The following is a 22,701-nucleotide window of genomic DNA, read 5'->3' as shown; positions in this document are numbered from 1 at the left end:
ACAAAAAATCCCCACCAAGCTATGCCCATGCAGTGACATGCAGATTCCTGCAGCAGGCAGGACAAGGAAAAGACTCATGTTAGCTATGCAATTACCATGCTGCAATTACTTCTAGCAGTCCCTCAAATTAACGTCTCCTTTTAGCTGCTGGCAGAGATGGAAACACGCAAAGAGGAAAGGGCAAGCTCAAACACAAACCTACATGGGAGAAAGAAGGTGTGTGCATGCTCCACGGAAATTCCCCTCACAGGCAGGCTTTGTATCCTCCTCCTCTTCCCCTCCCAGCCTTCCTCACAAAGGCTTGCAGAGTTCCCGCACATACTTGGCTCCAGGGTTATTTATCCGAAAAAGCACAGGGACTTTATTTAACTGTCAGGCAATACAAAAATCCCTGCATTTCTGCACCATCTGAAATTTATAGAGGCGCTAGTTTCTAACCCACTATCAGCAACTGAATGTTTACAGCTCAGCTGAAATAATAAGGCAAACTATGCCACAAATATTTATGCATCCCTGCAAGCTGGCTGAAGTGCAATTCCCCTCGCACTAGCAGAGAGATCTGCACAGTTTGCCTGCACAGCCAGCTGTTCCCTGCTCCCTCCCCAGCCGATTCGGAGCCAATGAAGCTCCCCAGCCTGAGCCTGGCTGGCTGGGTGGGTGCCTGTGGGTGCTGGCCCAGTGCCCACCTGCCAGGTTGGCAAAGAGATGGCTCTGGCCATGCCACAGCACAGTTCCCTCTTGTCTTCAACACCCAGCACGTTTCTATTCTCTTTTTTCTGACCTGGGAGGAGTTTTAAAACCTGACTGATCCACGGCAAGCAAGGAAGTTTCTGAGGAGGAATGAAGTGCCATAAGAAATCAATGCAGAAAGCAATCTAAAAATACTCAGAAGAAATAACATGGACATAAACATGCCAAAATAAACCAGATATCTTGAGCATTATGCTTCCTGGTACAGTTTTCAGGCATCTATCTGACTGACTCATCAACACAAGTTCATTATCTCCCCATAATTTTTTTTTTGCTCTTAGTTTTGACAGTTGACATCTAAACAAATATGTTGTACCAGATCTCTTGAAATCTGGCAAGTAATATCTTGTACTTGCTACTTTATGCTACACTCTCATTCCCCTGCATTCAGCAACAAAGAAACTTTGCTAATACAGAACTATCCACTAAAACCCTGCAAAGCGTAGAGTTTCGTGAAACTTGGATGCCTGGAGACTAGAAAACAGAATTCAAGTAAACACCCAGAAATATGCAAGTCTGGCTCTCTAGTACTGGCAGTAGTCAAGGAACATTACCTTTCCACACTGCAGCTGAAACTCATTACCGAAGGCGACAGCAGAGAGATGAGTTGGAGCTGGACCAGCTTGGAAAACCCACCATTTTTAAGAGTGAGATGGTGGCCACACCACTCTGCCCAGTTTCTGTACACAGTCAAAGCACCCACAGTCAAAATGGTCTCAAAAACATGAGAAAGCAGGCTGAGAAAGGTGGATGAAATGCAGTCTGTGCCAGTGCAAGGGATTAGCAACTGCAGAAACAGAGCCAGCGAAATCAACTGACTAGTTCCTCCAAGCAATAAGGACTCTTAAGGTAACACTAATTGGAGAGATGTATCTTGTTGCAAACACCAACACAAATCACACTGAGATGCTGAAAAAGCATCACAGCTTTCAGGACAAATGCAGGACTGCATCCACCTTGCCCAGTGTTGGTCACCACCAATCATTCAGCCAAGCTGTAGGGAAGCAAGGGAGAGTCTAGGACTGGGCAACTTCGACGAGGAGAAAACATGACCTTTCAGAGATGAGTGAGTGAATGAACTGGAGCTGATTAATCTAACACAGGAAAATCTTAGCAAGATGTTTTCCTGTTTTCTCCCTCCCCTGCCAGACTTCAGTCAATGGCCAGATTCAAGCACAGAGCTCATATAATCACATGATGATCAATCTTTCAGTTTACAAAAATCACATGGACGTAGGGTAAGATGAAAGGTCTTCTAAGTTAGATCATCCATTTGGCTGTGCTTGCGTCTATCCTGTTCACTTAACACTCTCTTTTCTTTCATTTCAAAAAAATGTCTAGTTTTCACTTTTGTGGCTGTACACGTAATAGTCGCTGGGCATCACTACGGATGAATGTGGACTGGATAAGACCCTTTGCAGCAGCATCTGAGAAATGCCTTGATCCTCTGATCCAAAAAAAAAAAGGTAAAAAGTGGTATTGCTTATTCATTTAAAAAATGATGAGTTGCAGAGCTCTCTCTTAAATGGTTTGCTTATATCTTCCTAAATCTGGAGTGCTGCCATTCTTTTGGACCAGCAGAAAGCATGTGAAGATCACAGTGCGCACTGAAGCAAGGACCTAATAAGTTACAAATATATTTAGCACAGATGCACAGGGCTCCAAAGTAAGGCAAGCACTCCAGAGGCAGGGAAGACCTCTCCCCTGTTTGGAAGATTCATCTGGAGAGCAGCCAGCCAGGCCACTCGAGGGAGGAGTGAACAGTAGTCCATTGGACTGGCTGCACCACGGCTATAAATCTCTGCTTTCCCTGTTAAGCGCCTGGGAGGAGGGAGAGGGAACCAGCCACAGCTGACAGTAATGGGTCCCATTAAATTGTCACTTTTAAAGAGACTCTAAAACGAGAACAAACTTGCTTCGTAAGCTTTTGATCAGTTTCCCTGACACCAGGCAATGGCAGACCCTGCTCATGCGCAGTGGCTGGGGGCTGCTGGCTCTCCCCTCCAGCACTAAGTTTAAAAGAGCTGGAGTGAAATCACTGACTGCAATTACAGCTAGCCAAATCTACATTTTTTGGCACTACTTGCAACTGCATCTCACCTTGTAAGTTACGTATCCGTTATTCTGGACAGGGGAGCCAGAAACAATACACCTTTTCCCCCTAAAATGAGGGTATTATGATCCAGTTTTTATTGCATAGTAACTTTTCCCACTATAATATATTAAATGAGAAATTTTAAGCATGACCACATGAAATCATAAGGGACTTTATACACAAAAATGCCTTTCTACCTCTCATCTGTCTCCTGAATTGAGTTGTGGAAATTGTAGGGACTCCTATACATTACCAAAAGGAAGACTAATTTATGAATAGGGACCTTGAATATTTGGCAAACCAGCAGCAGCAGCATATCAGTTAAACAGCTTCTATGCCGACATACCAAAACTACCGATTACAGAATTGGATGCATGGCTTCTTTAACACTACAAGTTTTCATAACTGGAGTACTGAGGTGCACAGGTGTCACATCTAGAGGTGTCCCCTGTATACAGAAGTCAATACTAACTCTGAGTTAATATTACTCTGAAACAATCAGAATAGTATAAAACAGAAATAAGGACACAACATGTATGTAATTTACATGATTCTCAAGAAACAAGGTATTCATACTTAAAGACTATAGCAAAATCCAGACACGAAGAAGGAAAGATAGGCATACGGCTATAATCTCAACCTTGGGAGTTTCTGGTCTTTGGAATGGTTACTCAAGAGTGAGAGAGTCTTTTTAGTAAGGCATTTGTTTTGTTTCACAGGGTGAAGGAAAAAAAAGAACGTACATAATAAAATTGGAAAAAGAATCTCTAAATCTGACTGCACTGGAAGTACTGAATCTTGGAAAATTACATCCAGTTGTCTTTCTTGCTACAGCACAGATGAAGAGTAGCTCTGCAAATCAGAACAGCCCTGGGATTCATGCTGCAAATTCAACTGCCCTCCATTTCCAGAAGAATCTAAAGCAAATACACCCCTTTAGGAAATTACCTCAAAGGAACACTTCATTTGGGATTAGAAAGAACCTCTGTTTCCATTATCAGGTCAGTCAGTAAGTGCAGATGGCAATGGAAGGCCACTTTCCAAGGCCAAAGTATTTCTACAAATTGGGAAACTGACCGTTTACGAACTAGGTGATGGTTTACAATAGCCAGAAAGTATAGATAGGTGTATCTTTCAAAATAAATTCAAAATACGTAGCAAACAAAGAGCATTTGAATATCTACTTAACATATAAGTGAACAGAATCAAAAAATGGTTAATTCCATTTTGTACCATTATGAAACCCCTTAATTTTGGATCTTCTCTAAGATGTGCCAATCAGCAAATCTTCAAGTACTTGCTAAGAAAAACACAAACTACAATTTAAAAAGATGCTTAAAGCAAGCACAGCACTGACCCCAACCATCTCACCAGCATCAGTCACGCTCGGCTAGAACCACATCTGGCAAAATATTCTACTCTTCTTTCTTCCAGGAAAAACAGTGCACTTTCTTTAGGGGTCCAACAAGCTACCCTAAATCTAAATTCAACAAATCAATTGCTTGTATATCCTTCTCTATCAATTTCTCATTAACCAGTTTCTTTTTAAAAGTTCCACAGTTAGAAAATGAAAGCTAGTTCATTGTAATTTTACACATCTGTAATTGCTGTTCAGTACACATAAATATGGCCCACTATAAAAAAAAAAGTAGGCTAGTACTGTTAACAGAAAATCTAAGAGTATTTAATTTCTGAGATGTTTACTCAGATATCCCTATTTCCTTATCTGCTAAATTACCTCCACAGACAGTACTTTTAAAGACCATATTATAAAATGTTGTATTAAACATGGTGGAAAGCTGTATTTTTTTTTACTACACTTGTACAACTTTCTGGGTGTGCTCAGGACAGCTTGTACTCCACATCTATAATCAAAGGCCACGTGGTCCTTAAAATAATGAAGAGGTATAAAATAGATTGACAATATGAGAACAAAATAAATGGGGTTCCCCTTTATCCATACTTAAGAAGAAAACTGAAAATGTAAAACCCATTAGAAACTACTTACAGAAAAATAAAAACATACTCTGCATCCACTGCACGCCAACCAAGGGATTTCTCAGCAGGCAAGTGTACCAGCCTGAATCACAGCCCACCCACTTCTGGCATCTCTGGTCAGTATAACACGACGTGACTTGCAGAGACAGCACTTTCACACGTGCATGTAATTTACTTAATTCTGTTGAAGCTGTTGTAAGCCACCCCCCAGGTGTGAGCCTCAGCTCTCTCAGCCATCTGCTAATAGGCCACAACAGCTATGGGCAGGTGACAATTAGATAGAAATGTGACAAACACACCTACAAGGACTCTTCATTATTTACTTTTGTGTGAGAAACCATGATTCAACTCCAATAACGACAGGTACATACACATGTAAACTTGAAGTTTCCTCCTTTTATGGTATGTATTCTCAGGTAGAGAAAGGCACAGACACTGCCAGAAGAGTAAGACTCAACAATTTTAGTTTACTACTAATAATGAAAAACCTGTAGTTGTTATGGAATGGTTAGTGGCCAAAGATCCTGAAAGGATAAGCAAGGTTACCAGGCATGAAGGCTACATTTATATTAGGAAATGCTCTTGGGAACAGTCACAGGCACTATGGCTTGCTGATGTACCATGGGAAAATCCACATCTACCTTAGTTAAATCCTTTGGTCCCTGAAATGGGATGGCTGCACTCAAACTACACAGGAGGTGGTTGCTTGCAGGAGGAACACTAGCTGGTACATCCAGAAACCTTCCAGGTACATAGCACAACAAAGCCACGCCCCAAAGCATACCAGAGAGTAAGAGTCTGACACTGCTGTTCTTTTTTGAGAAAGTCTTCACTGACAGTATCGGGAATTTTACAAAACAAAGGAGTGCAAGATTTAAGACAAACAATTATATGTCATTAATTGACAGTTCAAGGAAAATAAGAGAGTAGTTTCCAGTTCCTGTTTCCATAGGCCCTTAGCCTTTGTGCTCACAAATAACTGTATCGGCATGGTTAACGTGGTTAAAAAGCTAATTTGGGATAAGCTCTGTGATTCTATAGTACCCACATCGCTGCCAGAAAAAGAAATTACAGTAATTAGTAAAAAACAACTATTCTCATAGCTTAAGACAAACCCCTGGCCTATGACCAGGCAAGAGGCAGGATGAGAGGAAGATTAGCTGTGGATGTGTGTGCTATACCCCCATATGGACACTGCTGCTCTTAACCCACAACCTGAGCCCAAAGCACTGGAAAGCACATATGGCAGTCAAACGCACAACACGATTTACATTTTTGTTATCTATCATGGTTGGCAAGTAATTTTTTTTTCATTCATGGCATTTCATGGCATTTACACAACCCAGAAAGAGATTTTAATGAACATGGTAAGCTAAAATTTTTTTTTCCTGATCCCATCTATTTCATCATGCTTGATTGCTTTCAGCAAGCTTCCAATAAATTTATGCTTCCCCATCTTCAAAATTTTGAAACAAATTCAGGATCTGTCAAAAGTTTTATCTTCCAAACAAATAATAATTAAAAAAAATTAATAACTTACTGAAACAGATACCAGCTTTTCACAGGGCACCTGGCTTTCCCTGGGTTTGTTATTTGAAAAACTAAAATTTCAAAGATGGCATTAAAACAATCAGGTCTCCTCCGCTAGCATAAATATATAAAAATTCCAGGTTTTCAGTACTACATTTAAAGCACTTGCAACTCATTTAGTGTCTTCCTGTATACAGCACTGCTTTCTGCAAATAAATGACTCGTTATGTTGCTATGCTGTGAAGTGCTTACAGTTTAAGATCAGATGATACTAATAGTATGCAGAAATGTATCTTAAAATACATTTTTCACCTTCTAAAAAAAGTATTGTTGATTTAACTGAAACTGGGAGCAATTTTCTGTGATTCAAGGAATTTTTCATAGCTGTGCATGGATGACAGCGTACATCTCTACTGCTGGCACTGTCACTAATACAGCTTAAATGGAGACGAATACAGCTTGATCATTCAAGCTGATCTGTATTTTTTCTTTGAACCAACAGAAGCTTTCACAATTGCATTGCTGCAAACAATATTACTTCTTTCCCTGATACAAATCGTACTGTTGCACCTATTTTCAAGTTTACATTTCTTACTTTCTGTTTCAGTTATAGGTGATTAAAACATGCCAGGAAAACAAAGCAGAACAAATACATGGAATGTTAGTTAGCTGGTTTTATGAAGTGGGTTTTTTTTTTTTGTTACTGCTAAGTAGCTGAGAAAATTCTGTGTCTGGATTTTTAATTCCCAGTAAAGAGGCATAAATACAGGCTCAAATATAATTATATTATAGCTAGAAGCTAACATGTGCAAGAGTGGTGTTATCAAAAAGAACTGCTGCTTAAGATCCCTCCACAATCCCAAAACTCCCTAAGAAAATGCAAATCTGTTCTCACATGATGTAAGAGATGTTATTAAAAGGAAAAAGGCATCTGTCCCAAAGGACACTGTTCCATAAAGGGAACTTTGCTATGACAATCCATAAAATATTTTAGGTCTCTCAGCAACACTGCTCGCAGACCAAAGCATAATATCACAGAATCATAATATCATTTAGGTTGGAAATTATATCCTTGCCATCAAACTTCAAACAAACAAATAAAATGAAAGCCAGTTTCTCTCTGTCAGTAGCATTTTGTAAATCAGTTGTTGACCAGTGCTGACCAGGGATTCATGGCCTGCAACAGGGAAAGCCCAACTCTCTCAGTGTCAAAAAGGACATAACCATGGGGGACATCATCTCAGAGAATATTAACACAGCTGTGCTTGGGCACCTAACCCAAAGGCTCACGTGGAGGGGCTGCTCTGAAGAGTGACCGAGAGCAGATCTGGTTTAGATGCTCTGAATCAGCCATCAGAGGAGCTTCTCTCTCTCCACAGACTGAGAAACCCCAGACTTCAAAGTTAGGCAACTAATTTTGGGTCTCAAGATGAGTGGTGGGACTGCCTCACACTGCATCTGTAAGCAAGTAAGTTAAACCTATAACAAAATGACAGTTTTTGTCCCAAGCTTAACACCCATGTGGATCAGCAAATTTGGACAAAGCAAAAACTGTTATCATTTTCTCTCTTTTCTTTTCTTCTCCTATGTGTATCTTAGCTTTTCTGAGGAGTCAGTCCCACAAAATCACAGACGTAAATTTCAAGATTTATATCAATGCCCTTTCTTCCATAATGCTTAAAGTCTTTGCAACAAAGAAATTATATATTTGAGTCAGGAAGATGTCAAACAAATAAACATATTTTCATAGCTGAAGAGCTTTGAAAATATATTAAATGTCGCTACCCTTTTAATTTAATGATCCTACATTAGATGTGATCTTATATGAAAACTCTGATGGAATGAAAGCTATTCTTATTTTATGATAAAAGCCAGTCTGGGATCACTCAGTATTGAAGTAGATTTATCTACATTTTTGTCTGTTACCATCAATTCAGACAAAACTGCTGGACCGTAAACCTACTCTCTCATATGCTGCGCTGTCTTCTCCAATGAAACTGCTCTAGGCATCTTTGCTGCCCACCAAATTCAAGCCAGTGATCCGGGCAGGACTGTCAGCAGAGGAGTGCTGTCTTTTAAATGCCCAGAACGAGAGACAAGGCTTTCAGAGACAGCTGAAGCTGCCAGAACACCAGCTTCTCCTCCTCACCCACACAATGATGGCATTGTGTGGGGAATCCAGCCCACTACTCTCAGTCTCCCTTTCTGCAAACCCGGCTACACGAGTCAAGTCAGGACCAAAGAGCTGAGTTTTTGGTGACAGCCAGCCCTATAACCACTTGTACCAGCTGGATAAATCCAAACTGCTCATTTTCTATGGAATTTGTTTGCGTGCTATCTAGCAACACCCAGAGACTGGGGAAAAAAAAATAGATCTCAGAAGCCTGTAACTGAGGTCATGAAACACACAAGTAGGTTCCAAAACCCACCTCTGAAATGCCACACAGTTTACAAAATGGAAAAGTTGTAAATAAACTGAATGTTGTCAATGTACTGTTTTACACATAAAAAGATGAACTGGCTCTGAAATTTTTCTTACAAAATACAAGTACACTGTGGAGATCAGTTTGGTTTTGAAACTCTAATACGTACACAAAGCCAATGACAGGCTATGAAGCACATACACTTTTGCAGTGTAACATCCAGAAATAAACACAAAGCCACACTTTTTAAAATTTATTTAAACCAGTTTAAAACTTCTATTGTGGTTCACAAGTGCCTATTGTGAAATATTCCACCCTCTAAAAACCTTAAATGATTAGTATATCAACACAAGCCACAGAACAGTCTTTCTAGTATGGCTCAGTACTGAAGACTGTTAATTAATAAGACAGCAGAATCACTGAAGTACTTGGCATGGAGGTTGTTCACAGGTACCTGAAAAGATAAGGTCCAAGGATGACAGTGTGGGGAAAACAGGAAGGGAGGACAGAAGAAGGGACCAGTCTAATCCCATGTGAGAAGACCACAGCAAGAGTTTGACGATGAAGGCAGTCGAAGCCAGATTTTCAGATTTTGGAGGAAAAACGACAACAGATCATGTAAATTAGAATACTGCAGATCAGAAATTATGTCATCATGACATGATGTCTGAAAGAACTCCATGCCATGACATTACAGTTGGTCATGTCACAAAAAGAGGATAGAAAGTTCTGTTTTTGTGAACTCTGTGTCCAAGGTAATAGTGAGGTGAGCAAGATAACACATCAGGGAAAGACAGAAGGAGAGAAATCAGAGATAGCGATGCTTTGGAAGTCATCCATGGGTTGGTGACAGTTGACGGAAGACAAATTTTACAGTGCAGAGTTTCCCAAACTGAACGTCACACGGTCACAGTCACCATCCACAGCTCTCCAAGGGCTGGAAGGGTCTCGATTAAGATTACACCTGTTATGACCAGAATATTGCCATAATATCCCCCATTGTTCTACCATAAAACAGGTCAGTAACTGATGCTTTTTGAGACAGAAAACCAAAGAACTGAACCTCAGGGAACAGCATCAGAAGTGGATAAAAAGCCAATTAAGTAAGAAGCACTGAATAATCAGTAAGTAGGATGAGAATCTAAAGAGTCCCAAAAGCCAGGAAAAAGAAATCCCAATGAATCAAAGGCAGCCATCAACCCAAAACCTGGAGGACAGAAAGCTGTCTCCAGCACTAGATGAAGACTGCTAATGATCACTGTGGCAGTAGCTTCACCAGAGCTCAAAGGAGAAAGGCAAAGGAGAAGGAAACAGAGAGAGAACTAGAAGAAAACCAAGGGAAAGCCAGCACAGAAAAACAAAAGAACAGGGCCCTAATTAGATAAATATGATATGAGCAGAGTTTTCCATTTGTGCTTCCCTTGAGAAACAAGACTGCCAGGAGTTTGAAGTGAAAGGTAAATGAGTCAGAAAAGACTTGAGAAAAGGACCTCAAAACAGAGGAAAAATGAGTGAATTTAAGGTTTAACATCACAGAACAGAGACTGCAAATCAGGTGAAGAAAGAAACAGGGAAAATAGGAATGAAGAAGGAGAAAATTGTAACAAGGTCAGATGAAAAGAGAAAGAAAGGGATTGACTGATATTTTAGTCTAGCTTCTTACAGAATGAGGTTTGTCCAGCCTGGCCATAAGTGAGGCTCCCTCTTCCCATCCCCATAGCTTCTGAACACACTGGTCAGCTTCAGTGAAACTCCAAATCTTGAAGAAAATAGAGCTCTTTGAAATTCCATGGAGATGTGCCTTCAGGGTAAAGGGGAATTAAATTTGAGTTTCCTAACTACACAAAAGGCTGTAATACAAATTCTTCCTTATTATTACTCCCCTGGTTCATCAGAGAATCAGCATGAAACTGCAGCTCCATACCGAGCAGAGCCTTCAGTGAAAGACAGACTCTCTAATAAACTTGGGTTAAACAACTGAAAGGCAGAGATCCCCAGGAGACAAGGCTTCCCCAGCACTAGTGCTAAATGCTCAGTGCTTACTGAAACTTGTAAAGCAACTGGTTAAATTTTTGTATGAAGGCTGCAGAGAAAGAGATGCATGAAGAACTGGCACCAGGAACACAGGGTAAAAAGCAGACTCGAGAACAGGCAGGAGCATGGATGGTTAGAAATCGGAAGTACAAGGTGGCAATTTACTTATCATACAAGACCAAGAACTGACAGAGTGAAAGCAAGTGCAGAGTAAAGATGAAGGAAAAGAAAAATAAACTAAACAGTCAAAAAGAGCTCAAAAGAAAAAGGGTAACATTCTTCAGAGAAAGAGTAGAAACTGGCAACACAGAGGTTTCTGAGGTGGTGTCTGGTGTTGCAATCACGTACTGCTGTCTGCTGACATCCAGCTCACTACTTCTGTTGACCTGAAAGCTCAGACAACTTTGAGCAATAAATGTAGTACTTGACTGTCCACCAAAGGGACCACTGGTTGATTCAGCAGTCTCATCATGTTCTTGCCAGTTTCTGGCACTCACTAAGGAAATTGATTCAATCTGTGGAAGAGATTCCATAAAATCCTAGTCCAACCTGCTGAAGAGCTAGCATCAACAAACCCAAATATTACCAGTCTGAGGCAGCCAAGTTACTGCTTTGGAATCTTGTTATTTCTCACAGACTGACAGGTTTTGTATGTAACTAATGTTTTTTTCTTCTTCTTCTTTTAACAGCCAGCTATCATTAAATGCTGAATTACACCATCTTGCAAATTAGCAAATAAGTGAAGATGATTTTTTTGTTGTTGTTGAGTAATGGCCAACACATTACAAGATGGATTTCTTCATGTGTTTTGACAAGTGTGAGCTTGCTTTAATTATTTATGAAAATGCTTTGCAGTATGCCAATAAAAGTCTTACAGTATATTTTTGCATATTTTTCAAAAATAATGAACTCTTAGGAACACGTGACCTTTCTGCCATGGTCTGCAATTACATCTCTGCTTAGAGGTAACATGTGGGTGAGCAAATGACACCACCATTTGCGTGTTAGCATCTGAGCATGATGAGATTTCCTATTTAATGAAACCAGCTACAGCATATTCTTATCATAGATCTTCCTAAATTTTGATAGTTTGTGGCATCTAAAATAAAAAAATACAGATATGATACCCAAGGAAAACCTCAATACCAGAAAGAGATTCTAAAACTGAGGTGAAATTAAGTAGTTACTTTCACTAATTCAGTATCTACAGTTATAAAATAAGGGGGGGGAGACCAGATTCCAATCTTTTAGTTTTTTGTCTAATGACACAAACCCAGGACTATGATATTTTATGTCACTACAAGAGCCCAGTAGCACGGAAGAAGTTGAAGGTTCAAAGGATAAAGTAAAAATGGCTACCTTCACACTATCTAAAAAATATTATAACATTTCATAAAAATAAACCAAATTTGTTAATTTAGTCTAATAATTTTATTTATATGGATATAGCACCTGTCATATTTTCAGCATGTGCTAGTATCTTCACTGTACTAAACACTACACAACTACTTTAAGCTGAAGGATGAAAATCATAGGTCTTTAATTGTTAAAAAAGAACATCACAGTGGGGTACTCTAAAAAAGTTAACTATGAGAGCATCTGCCCTATATCTTTTCTTTAGCACTTTTCACACTACCTTCTTCCTCACATGCGTTCTGTTCACTGTGTGCACACCTCTAAGTATTGCCATACAAACATGGTTTAGCTGACATTGCTTCTCTGATGGGTATCTCCTGCCTAGACATTGTCTACTTTTGAACTGTGTATTTTATTACCACATCCTATGGACAGTCAATTCATGCTCTGACAACCACAGCACTGGGAAGCAGCTAGCAGATGTGCCAGCAATGTAGGCTGACAGATGAAATTTTGCAAATACCAACCTCCTAATCCTTAAATTCCCAATTTGATTTGAGATTAGTTAGATAGTTAGAGACTACACCAAAAAATTCCAGATGATCAGATCATGTTCCCAAATTCCAACCCCTGGATACAGAGAGGTAGCAGCAAACAGAAAAGGCTGAGAGCAGCCAAAGGTCGTGTGAGATCTCGGGGAATACCTGACCTACAGATGGACAGTGAAGAGTCTCAAAGGGTTTTCAGTTTATTCTTTGATTATGTCTACATCTATGATCACGTTCTCATGCTAGTCAACACTTAAGGAAGTCCCTGAAAGACATAATTTGGAAGAAGTTATGAAGGGAAATATTTCCAGGAATGATGGTAATTTACTTGGCTTTACTCATGAATAAGAATTAATTCCCACAAGAAACTGTACAGCAGTCTTTGGAGACAATCAAGTCACACCACGCTGCATTGCTTTATCCCTTTCTAAGACGAAATGAAGGAAAGGGAGATGATGGCACTTACCTTACATCCCTCACAAGCACTGACACCATAGTGATATCCAGATGACTTGTCTTGACAGACAAAACAGGGCTTGTAAACACGAGGGGGTGGAAGTGGTGAAGGAGGGCTCGGAACAAGTTCCTCAGAACTGGTGCTCTGAGTTTCAACTGCTACAAAAGAAAAAAAATATAATAATTGAATGATTTATTAATGAAGTTTGAATAAATTATTACATAAAACTATATTACAAGTATGAAACTGGCCCATATCTTTCTTTACATAATAAACATTTATCTGTCTTTCCTAGAAACATTTAAGGGGAACTAAGTAAGGCAAGTAATAACAGGACTACATCCCATAGCTTCAAAGTATATTTTAAAGTACCCAATAATTTAGATATATGGCTTCAATCTCTTACTAGGCTCCAAAAATGGATGACTTTGGGCTCATCTTCTGGTTTTAGCCTATTGAATTGCATGGGATCCACGTGTGCATGCTGGATATCAGCCTTCAAAGGGAAACTGTTTGTGGTATGTACCCTTTTAATCAGTACCTAATCTTGAGAGCTCTTGTATCTCCTGCCTTTTTCTACAAAAGGTAACACTTCCAATCTGCAATTCTGATATAGCAGGATAGCAGCAAGTATCAGGACATATGTAAAGAGTAAGTGTGAGACCTGAAGTGAAAATTATCTGAACAACTTGTCTTTTTTTTTTTTTAAATCTGTAAAAAAGTAGCACAACCCAGCAACACTTCCTTACCTACCTTAGGACCTGTAACATCAGGAAACCTCGCTGAGAAAAAGCAACTTATATATTATGACCCCACATCCTTTTATTGCCTTAGTATTTCTAGATGGTCATTTGTTTGAGCGTATTGAAAAGCCAGTTACCCCTTTCAGGGGAAGGACGTGAAAGCTCTACGATGCAAGATAAGACATGTGAACTACATCCTTCCAAAACATCTGCATTAGTTTTCTGTGATATGCTGTCATCATTCCTCACATTTATTGTGGATGTGCAATACATTTTCATGTTTCACCTAGCTGTCTGTTGCTTCTCAGATAAATCCCTCTAACTTTTCAACAAATATACAGGAATGACAGGATCTGTGAACTCAGATTTATCCAGAAATATTAGGCACTATCAGCAGAGCTAAATCTCAAAAGTACCAACGGCAGACCCTAAAGAATATTACTCAATGGCAAAATCTTAGACAAGATTTACTGTACATGATATTTTTCAGATTACAAGGATGATACATTTGTATTAAAGTCATGATTCATTGTCAACTCGTGCTACAGAATTCACAGAGGGCATCACAGAGCTCGATGCAACGTCTGATCACTTGTGAGAGGAGGGCCCCATTTTTCCTTGGGTTAAGCTAGTATCAACCTCAAGGACAGACATTTCTTGAGAAGAAAATAAATGCTAAAGTGAAGTATTAAAGAGTCTGATTCTAAGCAAAGGAATATCTTTCCATTGGGAGCAATTTATTTATATAACAATAAAGAGGCTGTGAAAAAAACAGAAAAGTAAAATAATATGGCTCCACAAATTGTGACATTAAGACAACATCCAGAACTATACTCATCTTTTTCAGTATTAAATAAACTGAACTTGGCAGACCAAAAGTCTACAGGTTCCTACTGCACCAAGAAAACTTTAATGAAGTTTTTTCTTAATGAAAACTCAGATGAGAATGATCATTTCTTTTCAACAGTAATTTTTGGTATTTGAGATAGAGAGTGCTTTGTTATTGATCTCTGCACAGCCACCCTGCTTGAATCGATAATCTATTAGTACTTCTAAATTAAAGTTAGATTCATCAAATGCCCTTGAGAGGCCTCAAACATTCCTCGCCTTATTCCATACTCGTACATGAATTATGGTGGCTTCCAATGAGTCTATGGAATGATAAAATTTTAGCTTTAAAACTCTAATACCAGCAGACAATGTGTTTCGTATTAGCTCATTCAACTCTCCCAGTCCATCTAAAAGGCAGTTTTTAGGCTCCCCGTGGGAAAACGAGGTTGTATCATTCAATAAAACGACTGCACTCCTGCAATCCTTCTGTGATTTCAGTTTGGGTAAGCAGTCTTCAAGGAATAATACTGATACACTTCTGCTTTATTCATAATTTCATCCTAAAAAAGCACCAGTGTCCAATAGTAGTGTTCAAATCACGAACAATATGTACTTCAGAGAGGTCTGTCAAGCATTGTCGAAACACCAGGAGCTTGCGATACCCAGAAGAGATTAAGCAACTCAGTTCATAAATACACAACACAGTCAGCAAGTGAGGATTTCAAGATAAAGCTGGAGAATATTTTTCAGGACAATTTGAAATTGTATACAACAATGAAAAAGCCAATGGAAATCAGAAGATCCTCTGTAGAACACCTATATATATATATATATATATATATATATATTTGCACCACTAAAAGGACCGAATCTACTAAATATAATACTTGCATCAGCTGAACAATCATCTAGAGAGATTGGCTGGGGTTTGGGTTGGGTTGGGGTTTTTTTTTTTGGTTGGTTGGTTGGTTTGGTGTGTTTTTTTTGGTAAGAGAACCTAGTTTGGGCACATTCACTTTTGATCACAGGCAAGATGTACAGTTTTCTGGAGAAGGTTTGAACCCAGGATACACATGCTCAGCTCTTACTCCAGCTGATTTACTATTCTTCCTTGGATTTAGCTTTTTTAACTCTTTATTTGAAAATGTATGTACTGCCAGTATGGAGGTGCAAAAGTCCGGTGCAGGCAACTGAAGCAATTCATGCTCAGCAGGTAAAAAGTGTTATTTTTGTAACATGTCGGCAGCTAGTGAATGCACAACAGCAGAAGCGATTTCTTCTATGCATGTCTGCACATGCAAGGTGGAAAAAAGGAAAGGATGGGGGGCCAAGAGTTGACATTTACAGAAGAGGCGTTTTTAAAGCAGTCTGACAATTTTAGGACGAATTCAAGGGGGAAAAAAAAAGAAAATAGAAAAAAAGCAACTTCTTTTCATGCCCTACTGTCTTGTCCTGTGGGATGTGACACTTCAGGGTCCCTACTCACCTGAGAAAACAGAGCCTCAGCGCTGTCACCCAACACCTGAATGCAGCTTAAGCACACAGGGACTCTCAAACAATCGGTCACTTCACAATTCTTAAGATGTCTGAAATATTTCTAAAGGTTAGATAAAGTAGCAGATAAGATCTTTAAAAGCACAGCGTGCTTTGTGAGAGCTAATTTACTGCCAGCTAAACCGTGTTGACAGATGGAGAAGGTATTTTACTTTGAGACCAGCTAGAAGCAGGCAGGCACTATGAAATGCCTCGTGTTCTGAACTTAGATTACTAAGCTTGCATGTTAATGCACACTTTGGACAGTTGAGTTTTAAAAGAATAAGAAGTTGTAAAGCAAATGGCATTTCCTGGATAGCCTCAAGGGAATTTTGAATACTGAGCTCAGGGTCCCTGGTGGGAAGCAGCAATTTCAGCTAATTAGGGTGAATAGCAAAGTGTTGCATTTGGTCAAAACATTCTGTTAACCCCCATTTTTGTTGGCACCAACAAGAGTCTGGATTTTTTGCCTTTTTTTTTTTTTGTGAATTCACTGCAGGAGTGCAAGGCACACAGCTCACATACATTAGGCAGAAAGTCAAAGGAAACGCCAAAGTTCAACTAAAGTACAAGTAATTAGAACCAGATTCTCTGCTGCTTGTATGTGTGCATTTGATTGTAGAAGTTATTTATAAGCCTCCAAACATTTGAAAAAATAACTATATACTGTAGATCATTTAATTTTTATGTCTCGTCTGGAAAAAAAAGTCTGCTTTTAATCATCTTCCAGGAAAGAGCCAGGAACTGGGAAAGTGGGTCTCAATTGTTTCAATACAAATTTCTTTCTTTCATGTGCCACATAAAACTATACTATAAAATTAAATCCAAAATATCGTTGACTTCGCTCCCCCCTCCAATTTTTTTTTAATAAAAAACTTCTTTGAATTTGTCATGCTTAAATAGTTTGCATTGTTATGAGGGTTTGGGTTTTTTTAAACTCTTGTTTGGAAGACAGACAAGGGGAGAAGAAAAAAAAAGAGTGAGAGAGAAAGAAAACATTATCGTGGAGACTTGCCAGCCTTGACTTAGTAACCTGGCCATGACCCTCCAGCGAGTGTGTGTTTGACCCGGTCACACATGACTCTAGCTGCGTACTGTTGCTGGGTTATAAGTCCCAGATATTTTTACCATATATACAACAGGTGGGAATCATAGGCAACAGAAAGAGGAAAACAAAATCTTTCCTTGTGGGAAGACTCCCATTTTCTCCCTTGCAAAGAAAACAGCACAAAGCAAAGAAGTTGTGCTACTATTTCATGTACTGGCGCTTGCTGCGCTGGAGCGTTGTTTTACCCGGGGGTGGACGCGTGGAGATGGAGTGGGCTGAGGGCAGGAGGACAGAGAAAAAGGCTCAGAGGAAGCCACATGCAAATGTTCATCAATGCAGAATGAATTACCACAGTCAAAAATCTTTCCTTACAGAGCTGGATATGCACTGAGGTTCAGGAAGAAATGCTTTTTATTATAATTAAACACAACACACCTAGATTAAAACATACAATAACTTCAGATTGAGATGTTACTATCAGGATTTTCAGAAGTACTTAGGAAAGTTAGTTTTCCACATTTGAAGGGTTTATTATTTGCATCTTGGTAGCTGCACACATCTGCCTTAAAGCTATAATGTTAAATATATTCTATTATAGTTCTTAGTTACAATATTTCCAGCATTAATTTTAATCAAGTCATAGTTCACCTCTACAAGACTGTCCTTAAAAAAGGGTGGTATTTGGGATGAAAGCCAAAAAAACCCTCTAAGTCGTCAGGTTTGCACTCAGTCTGAAAAGAGGCATTACGCTTTCAACAGGGACATCAGAAGATGAGGCTCCATGACCTTGTTTCTTCTTGAGGGTGCCCAATTCAAAATGATCCTTTTCTGTTATTTTAAAAGCTAGAAGAGTATCCCACAGATTTTCACTATGTGCTGCTCAGGATTTCTACCGTATGATTAAAATAGCAACAAAACTAGCAATAGGTAGAGGTTATGGAGCTCAGAAGCCCAATCTGCAAGGACTGGATTAATGGGCAAAACTGCACACAAGGTCACCTAAAAGGAGCCTCAGACTCAGGTCACTTTAAGGGCCATGCCAAGGGCACAGGCTGCTGCTGCCAACAGCTATCTCAGACAAGGTGCAAGTCCTGATAGGCGCAGCTGAGTTGGCAGGAGTTTTCTAAAGCTGAAGGACTTTTGCTGTTACAACTCCTGTCAGTTAAAGAGTGATATGGGCAGCTGGCTTCTGTCCCAAAGCATCTGGGAGAAGAGGGGTGCTGCTGAACTCTGCCCTTTGCCTCATGAGTACAAGAAGCAGTTAAGCACACTCTCTGCTCTGATATCCTCACGCTAATGAAGTTCCAAGTACAAATTTGGCCATTGCTACACTGCAGGCAGACATACCATCAGGACAGTATTTTCTTCCCCCGCCTTCTTGCATCTCGTGTATTAAGACAGTACACTATTTTGGGCAGGGCCTCAGAATATGCTGTACAGTAACCAGCGCTGCAGGACCTTCCAGTGCTGCTCCAATGCAAATAATGGTAATGATCGTGATCCTGCCAAGTCAAAAGATATTTGAAAGAATGAACCTTGAAAGGCCTCCACAGCCTTGAGGGGAGCCATTACTTGCAAAGCAGGTCCTTGGAGCACCTTCATTTTAACTATTTTAGCATTTCAGTGTTAAAACACAGACTAACTTTAAAGTATGATTTTAAAAAAAGAAGGCTTCTTCGTATTCAGCAAATGCCTTGCTGTGTACACCAAGTTGTATTTGCCAACTGGAATGGCAGAAGTGTGTACACTCATCTGCTGCAACTTCCCTGGCTTAAAACTGGGAGAGACCGAGCTGCATCATACTCCTTCATGCCTTTCACCAACAACATTGCCAAGTTTCAACTGTAAATCTGTAATGTTAACCAGCAGAGTCATGTAACATAAGTCAACAGAGTCAGTGGATACTGATCTTGGCCACACGACAGGAGTACAGCCCTTTGAAACCTGTATTTATATCAGCTGATTAGGGCCAAGAAATAAAGTTTAGTATCCTACTACCAGCATAGCAGAGCTATCCAGATTTTTTGCTGTAAATCAGAAGACAAGAGCATCTATCTTTTGGGTATTCTCCTGTTCTAACCTCATAACACAATTTCTGTTCCTTAGCAGCTAACATCTTCATTTGTAGCACAGATTTTATTATTTCCAGAAATGTCCTCTCTCATTTGCCCAGTGAAGAGTGGGGATTCTTTCACAACATACTTTTCTGTTATGACACATTCTGGCCTCCTTATTAATCCATTTGTTAAGCACGCAAATTTAGTCACCTGACTTTACACTGACATTTAACAGAGCACTCCAGGAGCCCCACCTGCCAGCACATCTTCCTGAGTGACATTCTTGCACAGATCACATACCCTCGAGTGACTCTCCCCAGGCCCTGCTGTCCGCACCATGCAGCACAGCCAGCACCGCTTCCAGTTCTGCCATATTTAGCAGCATGAAAGATACTGCCCTCTTCTACCTATCTGATCTACAAGCATGGTCCCTGTCACTCCAATATGTGAATAACCCATGAGCATTCGTATTTTTACCTTTGTAACACCTAAATAAGGGAAGAGCTATTCTTCTTCCTTTACAGACAGGAAACAGAAGCACTCACAGTGAAATACCTTTATTTGTTTGGGTCTTAAATTCCTAGAGAAATGCAAGCAATACCAGCTGGGATTTTCAACAGAACACAGCTGTATGTAGCACTAAGTGGTATCTTCAAATTTAGCCTTATGTGTCTTGCCCCACGTTACACATGGGATGCATAACAAAGCTGGGAACTCTGTTAAGTCTGTTCTCAGTCCCTCCATTGTGGGGACTCTGATGCACCCCCAAGTATGCATGTTCACCCCACTCACCTGCTCACTGTGAGGCAGGACAGGCCTGGGTGCCTCCTGCCCCCAAGAGGGTTGCTAGCAGGGAACTCGGGAGAGATGACGAAACCCCGCCTTCATTTTCTGATCTCCACGGCCAGCAGAGAATCAACTTTCTGTAAGACTACGCCACCATGTATACAACTACACAGGAATGTCTTGGCAGATAACAGATTTGCCCAAGAGGAATCCTGAATCCTCTCCTGAAGGCAACTCAGCAGCACCCGTGCACATGGACACTGTACCACGCAGGCATAAGCAACACCAGAAACTGCCACAAAAACCTCTACTCTGGACTATACTGTCCAAGCCCCATATATCTCCAAGATACAGGTCTGAATCTAACAGGCTAGTCTTACATATTGAGCACACATGACCTGGAAACCACCAATATACACAATCATGTATTTCTGAATGAAAACACCCTTAAAAACCTTCTTCTGAAGCTGCTGCATCTTTTTGTTGTGTCCCACACGTATTCTGGGAGGAGCCATCATTGCAACCACTTTTGGTGCTTCTCCCAGTAAAGCCAGGACTTTTGGCACCTACATACCGTACACACATATTTACTACAGCTAGTAGTAAAGGACAACAAGGAGGCTGCAGCTGCTCTGTAGTTTTGCAATGCCTGGTTCTCAAGCAGCTCCACTAAACCCTGGGGTAGTATGTATAACTAATATCATCTTTTCAAAGAAAATGATACTGACTTTCAGGTTGGTTTTTTTTTGTTTTGTTTTTGGTTTTTTTTTTTTGCTTTTTACAGTTACATCACCAAAGCTGTTCAACATTTGGGTTTATGTGTTCATGTAGCCAGAGAGATGCATTTACACCTGAGCAAATGTGGAAAGCAGAAAGCTTGTCAGGATTAATTATATCAGGGCCAAGAACTGCGTCTGGTTATACCTGTGTTACTCTCAAGACAGCGAGACTTAATGACGCGCTGGTAAGTGAGAACAGGAGCGTCTTTCGCTAAATAAATGGCCAGGCACACACCATGAGCGAGCCACGGTGAAAGTAAGAGTAGAGACAGGATGGCCGCGGGGTTTGGCAGGCAGAGTTTACAGGGCAGCAGCTCATCACTTTGTATTAAGCGCCTACCTTCAAAATGGAAAAGAAAACATGTTAAATGAAAAAAATAAATCGTATGGAAAACTGAAGAAAAACATCCGAAAGATGCTAGCTCTGTAGTTTTTTCAGGTCGGTGATTTTCTGCCTGTCCACTACCATGGAAAACTGCATCAGTATCAAGTGAAAATTCCGCATTACTGCAAAACTGAAAAATAGGATCTTCTTTAAACAAAAATGCATAATTGTGCTATCATCTGCACAAAGTTAGATTTTCCTTTGAAAATTAACTTTTCTTACAATTCAGGCCCTGATTGCTTTACCTGTAAATTCCTATGGTCAGATTCTCATGTGGAGTAAAGTAGCATAGGCAAAGAAGAGACACAAATGTAGAGAGGATGAGAACTCTGGCCTTTTTTTCTTTATTTATGAAAATGGAAGCCTATTTCTGTGGCCTATTGATACAAATGTGGTGTGACAAATTCAGCATTTTTCCCCTACAGGATCAAAAATTAGGAAAAAAGGTCCATTGTGAGGAACAAAACAGTTAAAAATAAAAGGAGTCTGATTCTTTTTTCAGATATGTTTTATGGTGTTGCTATTCCACCAGTTCCAAGAAAGACTCTTGACTTGTAAACATAAATGAGAGAAAACTCGGGTCCAGTATCTTCAATACGAAATAAAACTTTCAAGGGCAGTGAAAGAGCTGCTATAATCTCTACATATAACCAGATATTTTACTAAGTCATAAAGTCTCCATTTATAGTTATTAAATGTTTTATAGTGCTTTGTGGATTTTTATTTTTAAATCTTTTCAAGCATTGAAACAGAATAATTCAGAGTATTATTCTAAAGGAATGATTTTATTCCTCAAAACTTACCTCCTATCCAAGTTGGTATTAGTTTTCGGTATTACTATGTCTGCCAAATAAATTTTTTATTTTCTATATATTCAACATATCTTATGACACTATTCATCATGACTTTCTGCTGTGGCTTGAATCCAGCAAGAAAAGGAGTGTTTTAATATCTTTAATCATGTAATACTATTACACAGTTGTTCAGCACCACATGGACAAAATAAAACTGTTGTGCTCTCCTTGGAAATGCAGTAAAAATTACTTGCTATGTAATATTTTACATATCATTTTATTTCTCAAACTTTAGGACCATTAGTTCAGAATATTTTGATCTTTAAGTGTTTTTAAATCTTAAAATTAATAGAGTAACTCAACAAGAGCCAATTCAGTGATCAAAACTACTTCAAGTTAGTATAGTAGCAGTTAAAATGCTTATCATCCCAATTAATTTGTATTACAGCCACACTGCTGGATATCACTAATTGATTTATATACCCTACTTTCTATACCCATTTACAAGGGCAATTATGAACTCCATCACATATGTTTAAATGGGTTACATTAGA

The 22,701-nt window shown here is 39.6% G+C and overlaps 1 protein-coding gene across 8 annotated transcripts in view; it reads right to left on the bottom strand.

Moving 5' to 3' along the window:
- RARB (retinoic acid receptor beta) overlaps positions 1 to 22,701 on the bottom strand; it is a 292,148-nt gene that overhangs the window by 54,606 nt on the left and 214,841 nt on the right. For 6 of the 8 annotated variants that reach the window (XM_027675409.1, XM_027675408.1, XM_027675412.1 and 3 more), the window contains one exon: positions 13,201 to 13,349. In XM_027675409.1, the coding sequence (XP_027531210.1) occupies positions 13,201 to 13,349 (149 nt within the window). Of the gene's footprint in view, positions 1 to 9,250; positions 9,349 to 13,200; positions 13,350 to 22,701 lie in introns of those variants that run through there. The other 2 variants (XM_027675411.1, XM_027675416.1) reach the window with 2 other exon arrangements.

This window comes from Neopelma chrysocephalum, unplaced genomic scaffold (assembly GCF_003984885.1).
Source record: "Neopelma chrysocephalum unplaced genomic scaffold, ASM398488v2 Primary Assembly neopelma1_26, whole genome shotgun sequence".
Lineage (NCBI taxonomy): Eukaryota > Metazoa > Chordata > Aves > Passeriformes > Pipridae > Neopelma > Neopelma chrysocephalum.
Note: the sequence above shows the minus strand (reverse complement) of the source record. Positions and strands in the feature narration are given on the sequence as shown.